This window comes from Thamnophis elegans, chromosome Z (assembly GCF_009769535.1).
Source record: "Thamnophis elegans isolate rThaEle1 chromosome Z, rThaEle1.pri, whole genome shotgun sequence".
NCBI lineage: Eukaryota > Metazoa > Chordata > Lepidosauria > Squamata > Colubridae > Thamnophis > Thamnophis elegans.
Genome location: NC_045558.1, coordinates 88,929,263 through 88,950,068, shown reverse-complemented (window position 1 = coordinate 88,950,068; position 20,806 = coordinate 88,929,263). Strand labels below are relative to the sequence as shown.

Here is a 20,806-nt window from a genome sequence, read left to right as displayed (position 1 = left end):
GGGGAAAGGAAAGGGGGGGAAATGGCTGGGCTAATCTCTCCTTTGTTCTCACTCTGCCTTCTCTAAACAAGCTTGGAAATGATAACACGCAAGCATACACACATACCATTAAACAACTTTGCAACTTACTGTTTCTTATATATAAAAGAAATCAAAGTACGTGCATACCAACTTTTACCATTTAACATATATTAACACTGCAATCAAACTGCTTGTGTAAATTAACTTCACATGCAAAATCCTTTGTCATGCATTCTTCAAACAGCGAGGAATTTCAGAGAGCAGTTTAAATCCTAACTACTCTTCTCACCCTCACGGCTTCAAGCCAAAGCCCTTTTACAAACTTCAAAACATCAATTTTAGTCAATTCTCCTCTTTCTCTTTACCTCTATTCACTTTCTTTTCTTTCTCTACCTCTTTCTCACTCTTTTTTCACTCTTTCTCTACCTTACTCCAAAGTTAGGGTTGCCCCAAACTGAGACAACAAATCTCTCCCCCACAAATTAACATGCAATTTTAAAACAACCGGTCGGATACGTGCCTTAATTACAGAACCTGGGATGGACACCTAAGAATTGTTTTTTAACAGACATTACATCAAAGTAATCAAGTCCAATTACCTAGGTCTTCCCATTCAGTCAGGCTTTACCTCATTACTTACTAAATTTCTTACTTTTCTTTTAAAAGACAACTATTACAGCTGCAACAATTTTCATCTGATGGTGGCCAGAAAGTCAGCAAATTTGTTATAAAAGTGAACACTTTAAAATCCCTGTCTTTTGGATTGAAAACATCTTATCTACAATTACCTTGAGAGTGCACAAAAACTTAGGCACACATTCATGCACTCACAAAAACATTTTTTTTTCCATTCCAATTCAGATCTGACACGGGCTTTTGTAATTAGAGCTGCAAAAAGTGCAGGTTTCAGAGAAATGAAACATCTGTGAAAAAGTTTCAGGTGCTCAGGCAGAAGAATGTGCTTAAAGCAATCAGAAGAAAAATTAGATGAGTCAGTAAGCAAGAACTCCTTGAGACATGAAATCAGATGAGGAAAGACTAGGAGAGACATCGTAAGAGGGACATCGTGGGGGGTAATGGAAGAAAGGTAGCCGGGATCACCGGAAGAAAATAGGAAAAGCCTGGCAGATTCACTTGCCAAGAGATTGAAATGAGAAGGAAAATAAAAGGCAGCCTTTTGTGTCGGGCTAGCCGAATGCCCCAAAATTAATCTCCCGACTGTGAAACAGACAGAAGCGTAACGTTGAGAAGCTTCAAAGGCATACATACAAGGGAAAAGAAAGCCTTGGATTCAGAGTGAGAGTGTGAATTTAGAAAAGAGGTTTCTGAATATAGCGGGGGGGTGTCTGGTCCCCCCATCACGGCTTGTTCATGAGTTTTTAAACATTCCGTGACGATCTGCCAAGTGGAAAGTATTTTTGCTGCTGAGTACCATTCATTTGGCAATAAAACATAATTTTCAGACAAACTCTGCAATAAACCTTGCACATATGGAGACAATAATCCATAAGTTGTTATGGCTGATTTTAAATCTTTTAAAATATTATGTGACAAGGGGGTGAACACAGGATTTTGTCCTGCAAAATCAACAGGAAAGGTGGCTAACATTTTCAAGTCGTCCAACTTCACATCGTCCCCACTTCTCTTTTTTTGCATTCCTGCAGTGAGGGGACCGAGTGAGTACTCAGTACTTTTTAAAACTTGATAAATATTAGATTTTTCTGCCTGAGGAGCCTGTTGTTTGATCTCTTCTTTTATCTTTTCTACAATCTCTGATGTTACTTCTTCATATTTAGGAGGGATATTAAGTTTTTCTGGGGTGTTAGATGTTTCTTCCTGAGGAGTTTGCTTTAAAATCTCCTCTTTGCTTTCCCTTTTCTCTCCCCTTATAGCCTTTGTTGTTATTTCCTCATACTTGGGAGGGGCAGTGGGGTTTAAAGGTGCTAATTCATCTGCCTGCTTTTTGGAAAGCGTGAATGTGTCTCCGTTATCCTTTAATATAATTTTATGAGCTCCAATTATCTGTCCAATTTCCTTAAGGTGAGCTTTCTGCTCTCTGGACAGGGGTCCTGTTTCCTTAAGGTGGGCCTCCCGCCCCTTAGACAAATCTTTTCCCATACTTACGAAAAGTGCGCTGGGTAAGAGATGGGAATATTGGGCACGCTGAAAGTCCGTTCGACCTGTCCGGGCCTCCCTGCGTCGCACCTCGACTGATTCCTGGCGTTGTGAAATGGATCACGTCTTGTGAGAGTGAGCTTGCATTGAGGATACAAGTATTCTCACAATCCGATGGACCACTTCACGAATCTCTAATTCCTAGGCTGCTTTGGCAATGAGACACACACACACTGCAGACTGGGTGAAAATGGTGGTTTCTGGCTAAACCAGAACACTTTTTATTAGGAAAGTTCAAAGAAAGCTAGTCAGCAGTTTAATACAAACAAAGGATCTCACAGTATGTTACAAATCACTTCTTGATTACACATCCTGGCAGAAAGGCAGGGAGGAGGGACAAAAGGTACTCTTTGATAAGGGGAAATGAGGAGGTATGGAATTGTAAGCTACATTAGGCATATGGGAATGACTGATTTGTTACACGAGGCGACAAAAGGATGCAAGGCTAATTCTGTGTGTTTATATCTCAGATAATAGAGGCCTCTCATCTCTGTGTGTATCTGTGTATTGCTATTCACATAGACACTCGAAATGAATTCGGCTTCCTTATCTAAAGCTTTCCCAGGACTGTTTTCTCCATATGGCTCTTGGCAAATGTTCACTGGGATCCTTTGATCCAGATAGAATTGATCCAGATAGATATTCTATCCTATCCTATTGATCCCAGCTAATTTCACCCAGCCAATTATGGGGTAGTTTCCCGCATGGTGGGTGTGGCAGGGGAAGGATACTGTAAAATCTCCATTCTTTCCCCACTCCAGAGGAAGGTTACTATAAAATACCCATTCCCTCCCGATCAGCTGGGACTCAGGAGGCAGAGGATAGATGGGGGTGGGGCCAGTCAGAGGTGGTATTTACCAGTTCTCCGAACTACTCAAAATTTCCACTATTGGTTCTCGAGGACTGGTCAGAACCTGCCGAACACCACCTCTGTTATGATCCAACAAAAGTTACTATGGTTTCAAATTTAAGAATGGAGTGAAAAATCTAAAAAGCATAAATAAATGAACAAAAGAAAAAAAGATTGCTATGTATATATTTTAATTGATTTATTAAACAAATAAATCTGCCCTTCTATTACAGGATCTCTAGGTGGCAAAAAGATAAAAAGTGGCAATGAGCCACAGTGTTGCAGGGATTAGAGTACAGTACTGCAAGCTACTTCTGCTGCCTGCCAGCTGCCTGCAATTTGGCAATTTGAATCTTATTAGGCTCAAGGTTGACTCAGCCTTCCCTCCTTCCAAGTCAGTAAAATGAGGACCCAAATTGGGGGCAATATGCTGACTCTGCAAACTGCTTAGAGAGGGCTGTAAAGCACTGTAAAGCAGTATATGTCTAAGTGCTATTGCTATAGCCATTCAGATTTTCACAGTCTTCCAGAAGGGCAGGAAGGTTGGGGCTGTCTGTATCTCAGGGTGGAGGCTCTTCCACAAGACAGGCACCATGACAAAGAACGGATTCCCCCTAGGTCAGCACTTGACACTGCTTCACCAATGGGACCTGGAGCAGATTTGTTCTGCTTACATGAGATTTGGCCACATGCCATAAAGGTTTTAAACAGAACAACTAACATTTGAATTGCACCTGTAAGCAGAGGTATTGTGTAAATACATCACGAAGCATCCATTACTATAAGTGCCACTACATTCTAGACAAGCTGAAACTTCCAAATGCTCTTCAAGAACCACCCCGTGTAAAATGCATCTATGTATTTTATACATTAATGCAATCAGGAAGTGACTGAGTGACAATGAGCAGTGTCTCCTGGTCTAAGAATTAATGCAATTGGAGCATATTATGCATTTGGGCAAAAGCCCTTCTAATCTTGGTTACCATCTGCAGCAGTTCTGAATCCAGGAGTATTCTACCCACTTTCCTCTGTGTCTAGAATTGCTTCCAATTTATATTTTTCCTCCCCATTTAGCAGTATAAGAGGGGAGTGCTACCTGTGAATGCAGAATTCAGGGGGAGCCTCTTTGACCAATAAAGAGTAATGGTACAGGGTGAATTTTCATTGATGAAAATTCCCAATTGCAACTTGAGTATAACTGAGTTTATTTGCTTAATCACTGGGAAAGAGCCAATTTTTATCCAATTTCTTGGAAGGCCTTTTGGAATTAAAAAGAAAAGAAAAGTGGGGAGGCACGACAAATTTCTTTCTGCAATTCTAGTCCTCTCTTTATTTATATGCATCTGCTGCTTTTTTGTACGTGCCCTTTACCAGTTTAAGTTGTTCTTTAAGAGGCTTTAGGCAGATTGCCTCTTGTGCAGAAAATGTGAATCAAAAGGGATGGTGCTTGGAACAAAGACATAGCAGTAGAGGTGTGTTCTGCATTGTTGTAAGGAAGAGCTATAAGATCAGTTCAGTTGCCTTGCCGATATGAAATAGTACATCTTGTCACAGTTGATTAACCATTTCAGATTCTCTGTTGGGGCCAGATGATACAAGGAAGAGAAATGAAGTAGCATTGATGATGTTACCTAGTCTGGGTAGTGAAATGTCTGCAAGGAAACTACCAAGCTCAAGAGAGCACCAAGAATCCCTCAATTTGTTTTAAAAAAATATTTAATAAGAGGGCCTTCCCAAATTTGGAAATTTGCATTTTCATTGTCTGAAATTACATGATTGACCAAATCTTCAATCATGTAATTTCAGACATGTGGTCCAAAAGAAGCTGAGCCATTTCCTGGGACATTAGGAGATCCTTTTCAAGATCATAAAATGACTGACTTTGGTAAATCCACCGCTACCAGTATGCTTATATATCTTTGCATTGGGGGAAGATTGGTGATAAAATCTAGGAGAAATGGTTCCAGGGCTGCAGCACTAGTTGCTGCAATAATCCAATCTATTTACCAAGAAGTGCTCGGCGAGCACTGTGATGGGGTGCAGGAGTTCATGGCTTCCATGACAGCCATAGGCTTGACCCAAGTAATTCAGGATCCGACTCACTCGGCGGGTCACACATTTGACCTCGTATTCCTCTCGAAGCAGTGGAATTGCGATCTTGGTCTGAGGGGTATTGAGATCTTGCCCCTGTCGTGGTCGGACCACTGCCTACTGAGGCTTGACTTTCGGAGGCCGATCCCCCACTGTAGGGAGGAGGAACCGATTAGGTGGTTCCACCCCAGGCGCCTTATGGACCCTATGGGCTTTCAGACGGCGCTTGGTGTTATACCTGATACTCTCGCCCGCGATTCAGTTGGGACGCTTGTCGTTGCTTGGAACTCGGCGGCGGCAGGGGCCCTTAACCGGATTGTGCCTTTACGGCCGATCCGAGGCAGTGGATCCAGGAGGGCTCCTTGGTTTACTGAGGAACTCTGAGATGAAGCACCAAAAGAGACGCCTAGAGCACCTCTGGAGATCCAGTAAGTCCGAGTCAGACCGAGCACTATTAAAATCCTGCATCAGAGCCTACCTCCGGGCAATTCGGATGTCAAAAAGAACTCATATTGCCGCTCTGATAGCTTCTGCTGAGTCACGCCCAGCTGCCTTGTTTAGGATAGCCCGTTCCCTCCTTAAAGGGAGGGATTCGGGCACTCCTTTACAAGGTAAGGCTGAGGAGTTCGTCCAATTTCTCGCGGATAAAGTGGCTTGGCTTCGGGCAAACCTGGACTCCAATTGCACAGAGCCAGTCGAGGTACCAGGGGAGGGTCTTGAGCGACATCGTTGGATTGGTTTCCAGTCTGTTACTCCTGAGGAAGTGGACAAGGCCATCGGAGCAGTGAGTGCCTCCACATGTGTACTGGACCCATATCCCTCCTGGCTGGTCGCGAACAGCAGGGAGGTGACACGGGGCTGGATCCAGGCGATAGTGACCGCGTCTCTCCGGGAAGGGTCCTTTCCCCCCCCCCCCGTTAAAGGAGGCGGTGGTGAGACCCCTACTGAAGAGACCGTCCTTGGATCCAGCCGTTTTAAATAACTACCGTCCAGTCTCCAACCTCCCCTTTGTTGGGAAGGTTGTTGAGAAAGTGGTGGCCTCTCAGCTTCAGCAGTCCTTGGAAGAAGCCGATTATCTAGACGCCTTCCAATCTGGTTTCAGGCCTGGCTACAGCACGGAAACTGCTTTGGTCGCACTGACCGATGATCTCTGGAGAGCCAGAGACGGGGGCCAGGCCTCTATTCTGGTGCTCCTGGACCTCTCAGCGGCCTTCAATACCATCGACCATGGTATCCTTCTGCGGCGGTTGCGAGAGGTGGGGGTGGGAGGCACCGTTTTTCGGTGGTTCTCCTCCTACCTCTCGGGCAGGTCGCAGTCGGTGTTGGTTGGTGGACAGAGGTCGACCCCTAGGCCCCTTAACTATGGGGTGCCGCAGGGGTCGGTCCTGTCCCCCCTCCTGTTCAACATTTACATGAAGCCGCTGGGAGAGATCATCCGACGGCACGGGATAAAATACCACCAGTATGCGGACGATACTCAATTGTATCTGTCCGTCCCATGCCAGCTCAGTGAAGCAGTTGACGTGATGTGTCAGTGCCTGGAGGATGTGAGGGTCTGGATGGGGGTTAACAAGCTGGCCCTCAATCCTGACAAGACCGAGTGGCTTGTGTTTTTTCCTCCCACAAATTGGCAAGGTATTCCATCTCTCAGGTTGGGGGGTGAAATTATACACCCCTCAGACAGGGTTCGCAATTTGGGAGTCCTCCTGGACCCACAGCTGACCTTAGATCACCATTTGTCGGCTGTGACCAGGGGGGCATTTGCCCAGGTTCGCCTGGTGCACCAATTGCATCCCTACCTGAACCGGGAGGATCTTACAACAGTCACTCATGCCCTTGTGACCTCAAGACTGGACTACTACAATGCGCTCTACATGGGGCAGCCCTTGAAGAGTGTTCGGAGACTTCAGCTGGTCCAGAATGCAGCCGCGCAAGCAATTGTGGGTGCGCCACGGTACACCCACGTCACATCTATCCTCCGCGAGCTGCACTGGTTGTCTATTGGTCTCCGGATACGCTTCAAGGTGCTAGTTATTACTTATAAAGCCCTACATGGTATTGGACCTGGGTACTTGAGAGACCGCCTCCTGCCAATTACCTCCCATAGACCCATTAGATCCCACAGATTAGGCCTCCTCTGAATTCCATCTGCCGGCCAATGCCGGCTGCCGACCACCCGGAGGAGGGCCTTCTCTGTGGCTGCTCCGGCCCTTTGGAACAAGCTCCCCATGGAGATTCGGACCCTCGCCACCCTTCAGGCCTTCCGGACAGCCGTTAAGATCTGGCTGTCCCAACAAGCCTGGGGTTGAGTCCCCCCCCCTACTTGAATTTGCTGTGCTTTCTGTGCTTTTTTAAACTGTTGTATCACTGTCCTGTTTGTCTTACTTTCTGTATTTGTTTTTCCCCTTCCCCTGGTTTTTGTTCAGCCGCCCTGAGTCCCTTCGGGGAATAGGGTGGCTTACAAATCGAATAAATACCAAATACCAATACCAAATGAGTTTACTGAAAGACCGATATGACAAGAAGAAACACAATCCTTAATGGCTGCACAGGGGCAAGACCAGAACTCACTGAGATCTCTGTGTTGGGTTTTACACACCACACATACACACACACACACACACACACACACACACACACACACTCCAGTATCCTGTTGTTTTTATGGCACAGCTGTCATACTACTCCCCCTAGGGGAAGAGGAATATATATTCGTTGTGCAATAGCTGCCCTCCTATTACTGTGAAAGGCACACAATTGTTGGTTCCTGGAGGCCATCCATTGGGGTCCTGGAATAAGCATCCAATATTGCTATGCACTAATCCCAATCCCTAATAAATCAACAATCTCTCTTTCTGGTTCACTGTTTTTAGGTGAGCCTCATTTATTGCTTGACTAAATGTTGTATGACTAGAACATTGTTCATAGGTGACTGTGGCACATTATGTTCCAGCTTATTTGAGAGGATGTTTAGAAATTTGTTTTGGGAGCCTGTAATGTAGAAGATGTAAAAATCAAATGGAAGAAAAAGTGTGCCTGATTTGCCAAGGTTTGATCAAATTCATATAATCTGTGGGAATTTGTATAGGCAATTCTGTCCAACAAATGTCTGCATGGCTGAAAGGGAAATTTTACCATCAGCAAATACCTCCGTGTTTTAAGACAGGGTCTTATTTTCTTTTGACTTCTGAAATAAGTGCTTAGCCTTATTTTCAGAGAGGCCTTATTATTTTTGAGGTGCAGGAGGCCATTTAACGTCGGCCTGTGGATCAGCTATCCAGAGAGGGCTGGAGGTTCTGTCTCTGTTTCTGGCACGCTCTTGCCAGCCTTAGCATTGCTGGGCCTGCAGATCTTTTTGCGGCTGCCACTAAGAGAAGGGGCACTGTAGCTAGAGTTTGCGGGCGCAGCCTCTGTGAGGCCATTTGCATGGATGGCAGGTGCATGTGGAGCGCATGGGGCATTTCCCTCTACTAGAAAATGGCGGCTGCGCAGGCAGTTAAATATTTTAGGAGAGGGCTTGTTTTTGGGGAGGGCTTGTTTTAGCACACGCGCTCAAAAGCCCGATTGGGCTTATTATCCAGGGAGGTCTTATTTTGGGGGAAACATGGTATTTAAAAGTATCATAGTCATTTTCTGCTGATCAGGGCACCTTGATTAAAAGGTAAATGGCAATAGATCTGCCACTCCTTCTTTTTCCAGTTAGAACAGGACTTCTTCTAATACCACTTCTGTGCCATCTGTCTATACCACAGAAGGGCTGTGATGGCAGAGAAAGGTGTGAAAAGAAAACAGTACTTCTTATTCTTAAAATGCTATTTGTTCTTGAGTTGACCAGGAGAATGCTGATCTTTCTTAACAACTGAAACCGCAATTCTGCACAATCAACAAAATTAGGGATGAATTTTTGGTAGAAGGTAGCAAAGACCAAAAAGGTTGCATATTTTTACATTATGGGTGTTTCTATGTTTTTGCCGGATCAATCTGTATCCCTTTACTTAAAATTACATGTTTGAAATAGTCATATTGACTATGCACTTTTGTTTTTAACTTGGCAAAGATTTTTCCTTATAGTTTTTGCAATATATTTCTGACATGATTGACATGCAAGGAAGGATCTTCAGAATAAACCAAAATGTCACCTAAATATACTGTAATGTATTTGTCTAAATCATCTGAAAATATTTCATTCATGATTAACGTGGCTGACAGGCATCACTGTGTATTCAAATCTAATATATCTTGTATTGACTGCTATACAAATATTCATGTCCACTGTTCCCTCTAAGGTGCGCGGTTGCGCAGCCGCGCACGTGCCAAGAAAATGCCGCGCAGCAGTTTCCAACTGCTGCTCAGTGTTTTTTAGCATGATAAATCCTCGGCTCTACCAGCTGCCTTCCTCCCCCAAAATAAAACTGCCCAGCCGGGACGAGCAATGAAGCCGAAATGACGCCATGCAATTTATGACCGAGAGGAATTGACAAGCTCGGCAGGTAAAAATCCTTCCCAGCCGCCACCACTAGCAACCCCTGGCCCAGGACTCTGTTCAAGCTTGTCAAGGAGTGGCTGCGCTGCCAAGCCAGTTCCATCTTTCGGTAGGCCCAGCCAATCACTACGAGCAACTTAAAGGCGGTCATGAATAAAAGGAGGGAGTGTCTTGGGGGTAGATTCAGCCTCCGCAGAAGGAAATGTGTGATGGACGGGAGAGAGGCGGCAGTGGAGAGGGAATTGCGGCAGTGGTGGCTCTGCCTCAGTTTGGATGGGCGCATCACATCCTTTTTGCTGTGTGGTTTGGCGGGCACTGGAGCTGCTCCTGGTGGTTGCCTTCTCTTTTCCTGAGGGGAGAGCGGAGCGCTTCAATCTCCCGGAACCTGCAGTCCCCGTTGCTTACTGGCGTCTATCCAGGACTGTTTTTTGAAGCTCTGAGTGCATAAGGCAGGTGGCGAGTCTGTAAATTGTTTTCCTGAAAGTAATCTCCACTTAACGGAGCTGAGCTTCCTTGTGATAATCGGGAACAGGACCACCGGCCCCAAAGGGCTGCTGGAAGCACATTAGAGCACTCTGCCTTAGGGGAAGTGGTTGGATTTCAGGATCCCAATCGGTCTGTTGCACTTATCTATTGCAAAGTATAGGTGCGAAACACACACACACACACACACACACACACACACACACACACACACAGAGACATTTAGTCTGGGAGGGGATTTCTTTCTGGTTGATTCTGAAACTGTAGGGTAATATACCTCTTTCCCTTATCTGTCAGGGGGAGGCTTTTGCTGACACTTTCATGCTGTCATTATGTATTTTCTTTTTAAATGCTTTGAATTAGTCTTCTGGTTTTTTACCAATGGCACAAGAGAAGAAAGGGATAATTTTCAGGAAACAGAAAACTAACCTACGGTATTGGTTCGCATCTTTTATGCATCTTTGTATTTTTACGTCTGAAAATTAGTACTTACAAATCATCACACATTCCATGCATTATTATACTATTTGCATATGAAAGGGCTGTATATTAAATGAGCCATTTAATATATTGAAAACCAACTTTATTTTCTGTTGGTTCAACCTCTCAAAGGTGACTGATCAGATTTCTTTAGCAAGTTCAAATTGGCCTAACCTCCATGTAGATTGTTTTGGCAACAGTAAAGAGTCTACTAGTTTTTTGGGGATCAGCCATGGTCAGCTAGGTGTTACCATCCATAGCATTGATACAGCAAATGGTTCCAGTTCTTGGATCATCATATAAAAACAAATGGTTAAATATAATTTACAGCCAGCCAATATATAAATGTTATATACATGCAACTCAATAAATAATAGGTTTATATACCCCAATTGCTAATCTACATCAATGGGTAATTTATTCATAACTTGCTAATATCACTGCAGACTATTGGATAGTAAGGGGGGAAGTATAAAGCATATAAAGTAATTCACAGTATGGAAAATGTGGATAGAGGGAAGTTTTGATCCTTTCCCCATAGAGAGTCATCCATATAACTTGAATACAAGTAGTCCTCAATTTACTATATCTATTATATAGTTATATATTATATAACAATTTTTATTAAGCGGGTACCTTGAATAAACATAACTTTGAGTTTCAAATAACACTGATTTCGTTGTTGTCTTGGGTGACATCTGTGAAAAAAATTCAGGTGCTCAGGCATGAAAATGTGTCGCTCAAACACTATACTTTTCCGCACGCACTGAAAAAAAATTAGAGGGAACATTGTTCATGTCCATCTTTCATTCTGATTAGGCTGAAAACACTTCTAAATTTTACTTTTGTAAAGATGAGTGCCTTTTACAGTTGGTCTATTATATCTAAAATGCCTTTAAATGGATAATGATCTCTAACTGTCACTTTGTTCAGGTCTTTGTAGCCATGAGCAGAATGCAGGGGGCTCCTTTCTTTTCCTCCAGGGTAGCTGCTGCATGCATTGTTACATCCTTGGTAAAAAAAAAAAAAAAAAAGTTGGTGCCAATGCCGGTGAAACGGAAGGCTGGATGAACCCTCACAATGAATGGTATTGCTCATTTGCCCACTGCTTCCTTTAGCAAATTTACTTAAGTGCATTCAGTTGGAAAGTTCAGCATTCTGCATGTGCTGTTGCAGCTTGAAATAAATACTACCCCAGCTATTGAGTTAATTATAAAATGACATTTGAAAATTGCTCACCCATGCATCTATCTGCTGCTGATGTTGTAACAATGCTGCTGCAAGATGTTTGGTGGATAATGAAGTCCCCTGGGAATCAGCCATTCTAAAAAAAAACCTGTCTTTAAAAGACATTATGAGACTTACAAGATTGATGTCAGCCTTACTAGGGAGATGTAGTAGGAAACACAAAGTTACTAAAATCTTACGTACTCTCCTTCTATCCCCTTTACAATCTCAAAATTAGGGAGAGTGTCTTCTGAACCTCTTGCCGATCTACATTTTTGCTGCACACTAAATTGCCCTTTAACTGTTTTGTTGGTGGTATATCATTGCCTTGTCTCTCAAAGGCATTCCCACGTATCATTATATATATTTACAAACCAAAAGAGACAATAAAAAGCTAAAAGGGTTTGGGGAGACAACTTCTGCAGTAGCCAATATCTGAATAAGTAGGAATCAACATCAGACAAACATCAAGCAGGAAACAATACCCTAATAAAAAAATTACAAGAACAAAACTATAGTCCCAGTAAAATTAGCAGGGCAAATTACTGTATATAAGTAGGAGAAAACCCCATATTCACTTGCACTGATGGTATAACCATTGGAGAATGAAGTGTCTGCAAATAAACATCAAAGCTCAGAAAGAACCAAGGACTCCACAAACGGGGGGAAAAGCATTTTTAAATATGTGGCTCTTTTTTTCAGAATATACATGTTGTTCAGTTTGTCAAATTGTGCAAGGTGAGTATGGATTATTTTTATGCAGTCTGTATGTCTTTTATAAGCATTAATTCTTGCAGTTTTATCTGAATTATAATATTTGCAATATTGTATCCTAATATTAACAATTCAGTCTTAAATGGTTGTTGGTGTGATTTAGATAGCTACCTATGAGCTACACTACAAGTCTGCAATTCTGGCTGAGAAATGCTTTTTTTGCACACAAGTTTTGAATAACACTGTTAGGTTCTTTAGACATATAACATTGAAATTTAGGATTTGCTTTGATGTGATTCTCACTGAATAATAGATAACTTTGGTTAATAAATGTAATCTCTGATAGCATGTTTTTCAAAGAAATCCTAAATCAAGATGACTTACTAGGTGTCTCTTGATAGCAATAGTCCTTGAGTTATGATCATAAGGGAACCTGGCTATTACAGTCGCAACTTGCAATGCTCGTGAAATGGGTCCATCACGTGTTCAACCCAGTTTTACATTTCTTGTGGTAGTAATTAAATGAATGTGGCAACTGTAAAGTTGAACTCACCCTTTGCTATGAGTGAAAATTTGCCAAAAGCAAGATATAAGTGACCCCACTTAGTATATCGGCTCAGACAATCTTAGCCAGCTGCTGCCATTTCTGAAACAGCATTGAAGAACTCATATTAAGGAATATCATTTTGGACAGAAATGAGGAAATCTTGATTAGCTAATAGGCTAAATTAGGACAGCCAGTGGAACCAAAATAAGATTGTATGAATCCCTTTCTCAAAGCCTCTTTTTTTATTTCCAGGGAGCTACCACTTTAATCAGTTGACTCCTTTTTTACCCTTTCCACTTGAAAATAATAGGGGGAATGATGTCAGCCCCAAACTGAATATGATGGAAATGAGATAAACAGATCTGGATGCCACTGAAAACTCTGATGAAGGAAGGCTATCCACTTTTAATCGCTGGGCAAAACTGAATGTCCAAAGTTATAGTTTGGCAGCATGTGGTTTTTTTAAGCTGACATTTAAGATTAGAAGAATTACTCAGTGAGGAAAAAGATGAAACCTCTCTGGTCATAAAATATTGGCATTGATATTGATATTTCATCATATACTAATATGGCTAGCTCCCTTTTGGTCCCTTCTCCACATGCATTGGAGAAAAACAACAGGCAGAGGTCAATGCCAACTTGTGGTGTGGGGAGTTGCACCAATTCTAACAAATGAAACCTTGCTTCTATGTATGTGTGTGTATGTATGTGCGCACCGGTATATATATAACACATAACATATGTAAAGTTGCAAAATAATACACTTATTCTATTTTTATAATAAATATAATTTGCTGTATAATTCAATTGGAAATTGTGCCTATTATAAAATGGCTATGCTAAGTCTTTCCATGGAGTAGTCTGCTTTGCATGGGGTTCAAATTTCAGTTGCTTATATCTCTTGTTCTGTTTGGTTTGCTTCTTTGAATGACTTTCCTTCAAGTTTGTGCCATGGATTTATTTTCCTTTGGAATAAAAGCCTTATGCTCTATATTTATTATCAGTAAAATAGGCAGGATGTATCATTTTAGTCCAGTATGGTAAGGGACATGCAATTGGGGAGGGGACTTTTAATGATCAGACTGCCAGAAGCTTTCTATTTGCTCTTTAATTCAGCTCGATTTGGGGTGATCAGACTGCCAGAAGCTTTCTATTTGCTTTTTAATTCAGCTGGATTTGGGGTGGAGAAATTCATCTCGATTTGAGGTGGTCAGGTTTTACAAGAAGTGCAGTGAATTGTAAGTCTTTGTGAGATTTTTATCCTTAATCCCCTATGCAAATAACAGGTCCTATCATATAGGGAGATTGAGGGCCAAAAATGAGCTGTGAGGTTTTAAGGGTAGAAATTGGGGATCTGCAACCTTCAAAAAAGTTGTTGAATTATAGTTCCTAGTATCTCTTGATACAATTCATTAATTCTACTGTTGGTTCTTGGATATTTCCAGTAAGATTTGGAGGGCCAAAGATTCCTCATCCCTATTTTAAAGATAACTTGTGTGCTGTAATCAACTAAAAAGGGAAAAATGTTAATGTATTCCCTTTAATGTTTGTACTGCATCTGTATTTTATACCTTTATATTTGGGAACTTTATTTTACAACATTGTGTGTAGGAAAGCAAACAAGAATCTATTGATATCCTAAGGCTTCTTCTGCTTTAACATTCAGCATCTGCTTGCTTTGTCTGATAAGGACAAATTCCACTATGTGTCTGTTTATATTTAATATCAGCAGAATACTTATGGTGGTTTTACAATTTAGAATTATTTTAAGTGACATTTTTGTGCCCCTATGATTCCTGCATTGAATATTTGCTTCATAAATCTTTGAAATTTTATATTATTTAAAATTATATAAAGTTATTTAGTATAATTATTACATTATATACTTTCTATAACTAAATCAATAAATTGAATAATGTTTAAATATTTAATACTATTAAAACATTGTTATGCTCAAAAACTTTTCTGAGCCAAGGAATATGGCTACATATGCTAGCAAATGCTTTCTTCTTGCTCATTATTTTTATTGTCTTTCTTTCCTTCCCTATATACCTATTTTGGAACTCTGATGTAAGTGCTACTGATTGCACGAGTAACTTCCAAACAGGAATGCATAAGAATGCATTATATAACTAAGAAATGCTTACTTTTAACTCGTAATATATAGTATGCATACATATATACAATTATTGTGTGTGGTATAAATAATATTTGTTGTCTTTGTTTGATTAGCAGTAGAATGACTATAAATACGCATCTTTAGTTTTTCTTCCAATCAGGATGTCTCTAATGCTGTTTCTATAAGGATGCATTAAAAAATTGACAAAATCTAATACGTACTATTGACTAATTGAGATGTGCCAAATCTTGTACCTTAATTAAATAACAAAACATATGAGACTTTTTATTGGGCTTGCTTTACATAGTTATAAAGACAGCAAAGTTCTTTATAATGCTTTGTAAGTTGTTCATAATTTTTTATAACTGTTTTATCATGTTTATCATATGTTGCAAGAAAAACAAAATTTAATCAGTAGAGAGGAGAACATTATGTGTTCTGGTGTGTTCTTGGGGAAGTGTACAAATAGTGAGGGAAGAGTGATGGCTCCTCTGGTGTGCAGGTTTTCTCCAGCCTTGTGGTTTCAACAAACATAGTTGAGACAGAATGGTAGGGGCTTAATAAGGGAAGGAGGGAGGAAGGGAGGGAGGAAGAAAGGAAGATGCTGCTACAAATTGTCTGGAAATGGTTCAGTGCTGCAGCCATTTTTTTAAAAATGTGCACACTTTTCCAGAAAAGAAAAGATAGCCTGGACTGAGGGCTAGAGAGGATAGGAGGGAACATTCTCATCAACTTGCTTTCTCTTAAATTGATATTTTGTTGTTGGCCATGCTTATTGTGGCAGTTATTCTCATGATATTTGATTTTCAAGTATGCTAACATTTGTGGCAACAAGTGGCAAAAAAAAGTTGGGGACTCCTGCCATTCAATGAGTAAACAATTTTTCTTGGAGATTATGTGAGTTGGAGTTAAACACAAAACTTAGGAAAGCTAAACCCCTTTAACAACTAAAACAACTAACCACTAAACAGCATACAGCTTAAATGATTGATAAATCACATTATGTAATTTGACTCCATATTATCTCTGGAGAAAGCATGGCCTGGACAATGGCTGCTGAAAGTCAGTTTGCTGGCCACCTTCTATGACCTTCCATATCCTGTTTCTCTTCATTATTTAGATGTTAAATGGATGCTATAAGTGGTTCAACTAGATGGTGAGGCAAAGAATGAAAAGCCACTTGAAGCAAACTCTAAACCAACTGACATTGTGTTGTCAGAGAATGAAGAGAATGGCTCATTGGATAGCACACCCAAGCCTAAAAGTTCCCCCCCAAAGGACCCAATCATTGAGGTACTTCCACATTGGAAAGAGGCTTTAAAGCCACACTTACTTGTAATAATGTTTTTTGTAGGACTTCTGGGATTTGTTTCTTAGTTTTGAATAGTGGCAGACAATTCTCTCCACAGCTGGAATGTCTGCCTTTGGTTATGAAAGTAGCAAGTCATGGTTAAACAGGGAAGAGAAAGGCTTAGAAAATAGGTGTATTTATATAGTGTTAGAATGTTAGTGTTACAGTGTTAGAATAAAATATGTTAAACATTAGAAAGCAGTGATGGCTAATTTTTTCCCCTCTTTAATGGGCTGTAATCAGCCTGACATATTGAGTGAAACATAATAGGCTTCTGAGTCACAGAAGAATGTAGTTGTGGAGAGAGAAGATTCTGTAATGGAGTTGTGGAGATCTAAAGATATGTTCCACAGCTTTGACTATACCAGAACCATAGCAACAGGCATATTCATTATGTGACTTACAATTGACTGTGTCCTCTAGCAGAGCCGATGTAGGAATGTTGATTCAGATTGTTAAGAACATTTGGGCAGAGGCAAAATCCAGTTTGGTACTAAAGCATACTGCATTATTTCCAATGAAATGTTATGTTGTGTAGCTATAAACTGCCAGCCTATTAAGTTTGAACTGTGTGTTTCATCCCAAACTGTTTCAAGCTATCACTGAAAATCTAATTTGGCACTGCGGTGGGAATATTGTGGAATAGTAGATAAGGAACTAACATAATCCTCGGGAGACACAGGTTCAAATCAGCCATGGGCACTAATGGAGTAAGTTTGGGCCAGTCACCTATCCTCAACTCAAAACTATATTTGAGTTTGCTTTGTGGGAATAAAGGGTTGTGTTCTGGAGAACTCCTGGAGAATAGGCAGGATAAAAAATGCATATCAACAAATACATGGTAAATTAAAACAATGCAACATTATGTGAACATAATATCTTTAATTAGCTTTTGCAGGATTGTAATTTCCAATGCCCATATTTGTTAGAATAATAAATTGGCTAGAATGATTTATAGACCTCATAATCCTATTGCATTCTATCAAAGCAGCGGATTATGTTTGTAACAAGAGTAACATTTGTTCAGCCTATTTTCCTGAAAATCCAGGTTGCTTTTTAGAGATGATTATTCATACTTGCTAAATACTTACATTAAGTTGCTTTGTTAAAATTATATGCATGGCATAATCATTTTTTGTGTTATGCTTTTTGCAGGCACCGCCTAGGAGCCTTAGACCTCGTTTCAGGAAAAAATGTACCTCATCTTCTACCACTGAAACCACGAGTGTGTGATGAACCATCCAGCACCAAGATCCACAGAATGCCTCTCTTCTGCCTTAAAAGATCTACATTATTGTATGTGAGGGGGGAGGGGACAGTGGTGAGAGGGATGTTTGTGATATTGTAGCATTTTAGAAATGAACTTTCTTGCTCTCCTTTTCCTATGCTGCCACTTGTGTTGCGTTACACTGTAGTTTTAACTGCAGAAGCAATGTTTCTTGCTCCCCCCTTCGATTTCTTTGCAGAGTAGTGTCCCCTCTCCCCAGTTACCGTGATGGGGTTCAGTATTTGTAACCATTAAATTACATGATATTAGCTCTGTTAATAAACTTAGAAAATGAATTTTTATCTGTTTCAAAATCATATTTATTTTGGGGCTTAATAATAATTATAATGTGGACCAATAGGGGCCACAGATTTTTCAGACTGTGAATGATGTATTAAGATTGTTTTGACTGTACAATACAAGTAGTGAAAATGTAAAAACAAATCTAAATGTTACTATTTCTTCTGTGCATTCATTTATGGGGCTAGTTACTGTTTATTCTGTCACTAAATCTGTATAAAAACAGACCCACAGGAGTCTTAGAAAATGTAGAAATGAGAAACATATTTATAGGACTATACCACTGATGAATCTTTGATTTGATGCCAAAACCTTCTAAAGACTGATGTCGTTACTATGAAATCAGGTAGACATTGCATTCACACTAATAGAGCTGGAATTGTGCTATTAAGAAATGCATTGTATAAAAACACATTGGTACAGTTAGATAATATTGTACTACAGTATTATCTAACATGTTGACCATTTTAATGGGCAATTGTGTGACATGTCTGAGGCATGTTTACAGTTGCAGTAATGAATGCTAAGGTGCAAATCATAATTATGATTTTAGTCCTGTCATTCTCCCAGCTCACACATTAGCATTTAATTTAGAGAAGTTCAGAGATTTCAGCAGTAATATAGCTTCTGGTATAGATTACAACAGTCTGTAGTTAGATGGTATGTTTGTAATTATAGAAAAGTTTGAAACAAGGAAAGCATACTAGGATTGATGTATTTTAGCTTTGGATTGATGTCTCCTATATGTGTAAAGCATGAAATCTTGAAGATGATACTATAAACATTTGTGTTTGCCTTCGTAGCTATCATTAAAAACAAAAGTACTGTAGAACATAAAAACATGTTGACACTGAAGATAAATAGATTGTGTATGACAGCACTAATCTAATCTTTCAGGCGAGATTCTGAAATGACTGTATTTTATTCTCCATAGTCAACCTTACTGTATAAAGTGGATATCTGAAGTAAATATATAGGATTTTTCCTAGCATGCTTCAGTATTAGGTTGAAACTTCCTAACGCTTTTAAAATGCAAAAAAAAAAAAAAAATCCCATTGTTATATATCAGCAACACATTGATAGCACTATATGAAAATTTTTTAAAAAAATTATCTTCCATTTAAACCAAATTTGGACCTGTTGCCATTTCGATTAGTAAATCAAGAATTTAAATGGCAATATTAAGAAATATTAAGTCATAGGACAGATATCTCAAAATGTTTGATGTGTCAGTTTGCATATTTGTTAAGATTCTATAGGTATATTTTGTCTGTCTCCCTCATAGATATATACCACAGATGGGTTTCTGCTGGTTCGCCCTGGATCGGGCGAACCAGTAGTGGCAGTAAATAAATTGAAACCCACCACTGATATATATCTACTTCCTTATTGTATGAAACAGTAGCAGACATAAGAGTTTTACCATTGTATTTTATGTAATTGATTTTTTAAGGAAAAAGTTGATAAATTTATATTCATTTATGCCAAAAAGATGTTTCTTCTCAAATTCTATGACACTTTATTTTAATTAAAGCTAATCAATGTCTTTTTGATCAGCTGTTTATTAAAAATATGACTGGTCTGGACTTTGTTTTGTAAATACTGAAGTGAAATTGTTGAAATTGCCTTATCTCTCGTATGAATTCATTGTAAAATTAATTGTATCTAGCAAATGTACTAATTGCAGTTGAACTGTATGCCTCTAAATCGCTCAGTAAGAATCATGAATGGCTACCTAATAATACATTCTACTAAATTTTTAATCTGCAATATTGTTGAAAACAAATTGGTCCTGGCTGCTATAATAAATTGTTAGATATAGGTAGCAAAACCCATTAGTTTGGGGGATTTGAAAACTCAAGGCACATACTTTCTACCAAAATACTGGGACTATTATATTTTCACAATTCCATATAATGATGTGCTTTACTGTTCACATTTAATGAATAGTTATTTCAATTTTCCAGTATTTTTTGGATCAATATCAGAAGTGAAATGTGCATCCAAGACAACTCCAATTTCCACATTTTTCAGTCCGAAATGACTTGAACTGCAGATGTGGAGGCATCATTGGAACATATATCTGATGTATCCCATCAGCAATGCGTTCCTGCTATAGCAGTTTTAGTATTACAAAATGAACTGAGAGTAAGAGAAGATTGCAATATATAAAGGAAAAAGGTTCCTTTGCCCTGAGTCTAGGGACCTACGTGGCCATCGCCCTACTGCTTTTTAAATATCAGTGAAAGTAGAATACCTTTGCCTTCATGCCAAACTGTATTTCCAGTTTTCAATTTAGTCACCATCCTAGAATTGCACAGGAATCCCCATCCAAGTACTAACTAGAGCCGACGCTCTTTTTTAGCTGCATAATAGCTAAGGTTGCTATCTGCTGTCACCCTTTGTAAATGCAAACCTAGCATAGTATTACAATACCTCACATTTACCAAATATCTAATCCAGATTCTTTTTCATGAGGAAATAAGTACATGGTTTAAGTCCATAATCTGTAATTAGTTTATTATTATAGTCACAGACCATAAAAATAAGTATCTCAATATCAACTAAATATGATATATAGAATATTTGGATTTACCCTTTTTGAAGCAGTTGTTTATTTCTGTCATAGCCAGTATGTTGAATCTGGCTATGCTAGATGACATCTTTGCCTCCTGATTAATTAATTGGTTGATATAAT

General features: G+C 39.8%; 1 protein-coding gene across 1 annotated transcript in view; it reads left to right on the top strand.

Moving 5' to 3' along the window:
* REEP1 (receptor accessory protein 1) overlaps positions 1-19,058 on the top strand; it is a 60,562-nt gene extending 41,504 nt beyond the window's left edge. Inside the window, exons 7-9 of the mRNA XM_032234924.1 lie at positions 12,513-12,548; positions 16,332-16,483; positions 17,697-19,058. Coding sequence (XP_032090815.1) covers positions 12,513-12,548; positions 16,332-16,483; positions 17,697-17,774 — 266 coding nt within the window. The 3' untranslated portion in view covers positions 17,775-19,058. The remainder of the gene's footprint in view (positions 1-12,512; positions 12,549-16,331; positions 16,484-17,696) is intronic.
* The last annotated feature ends 1,748 nt before the right edge of the window (positions 19,059-20,806 follow it).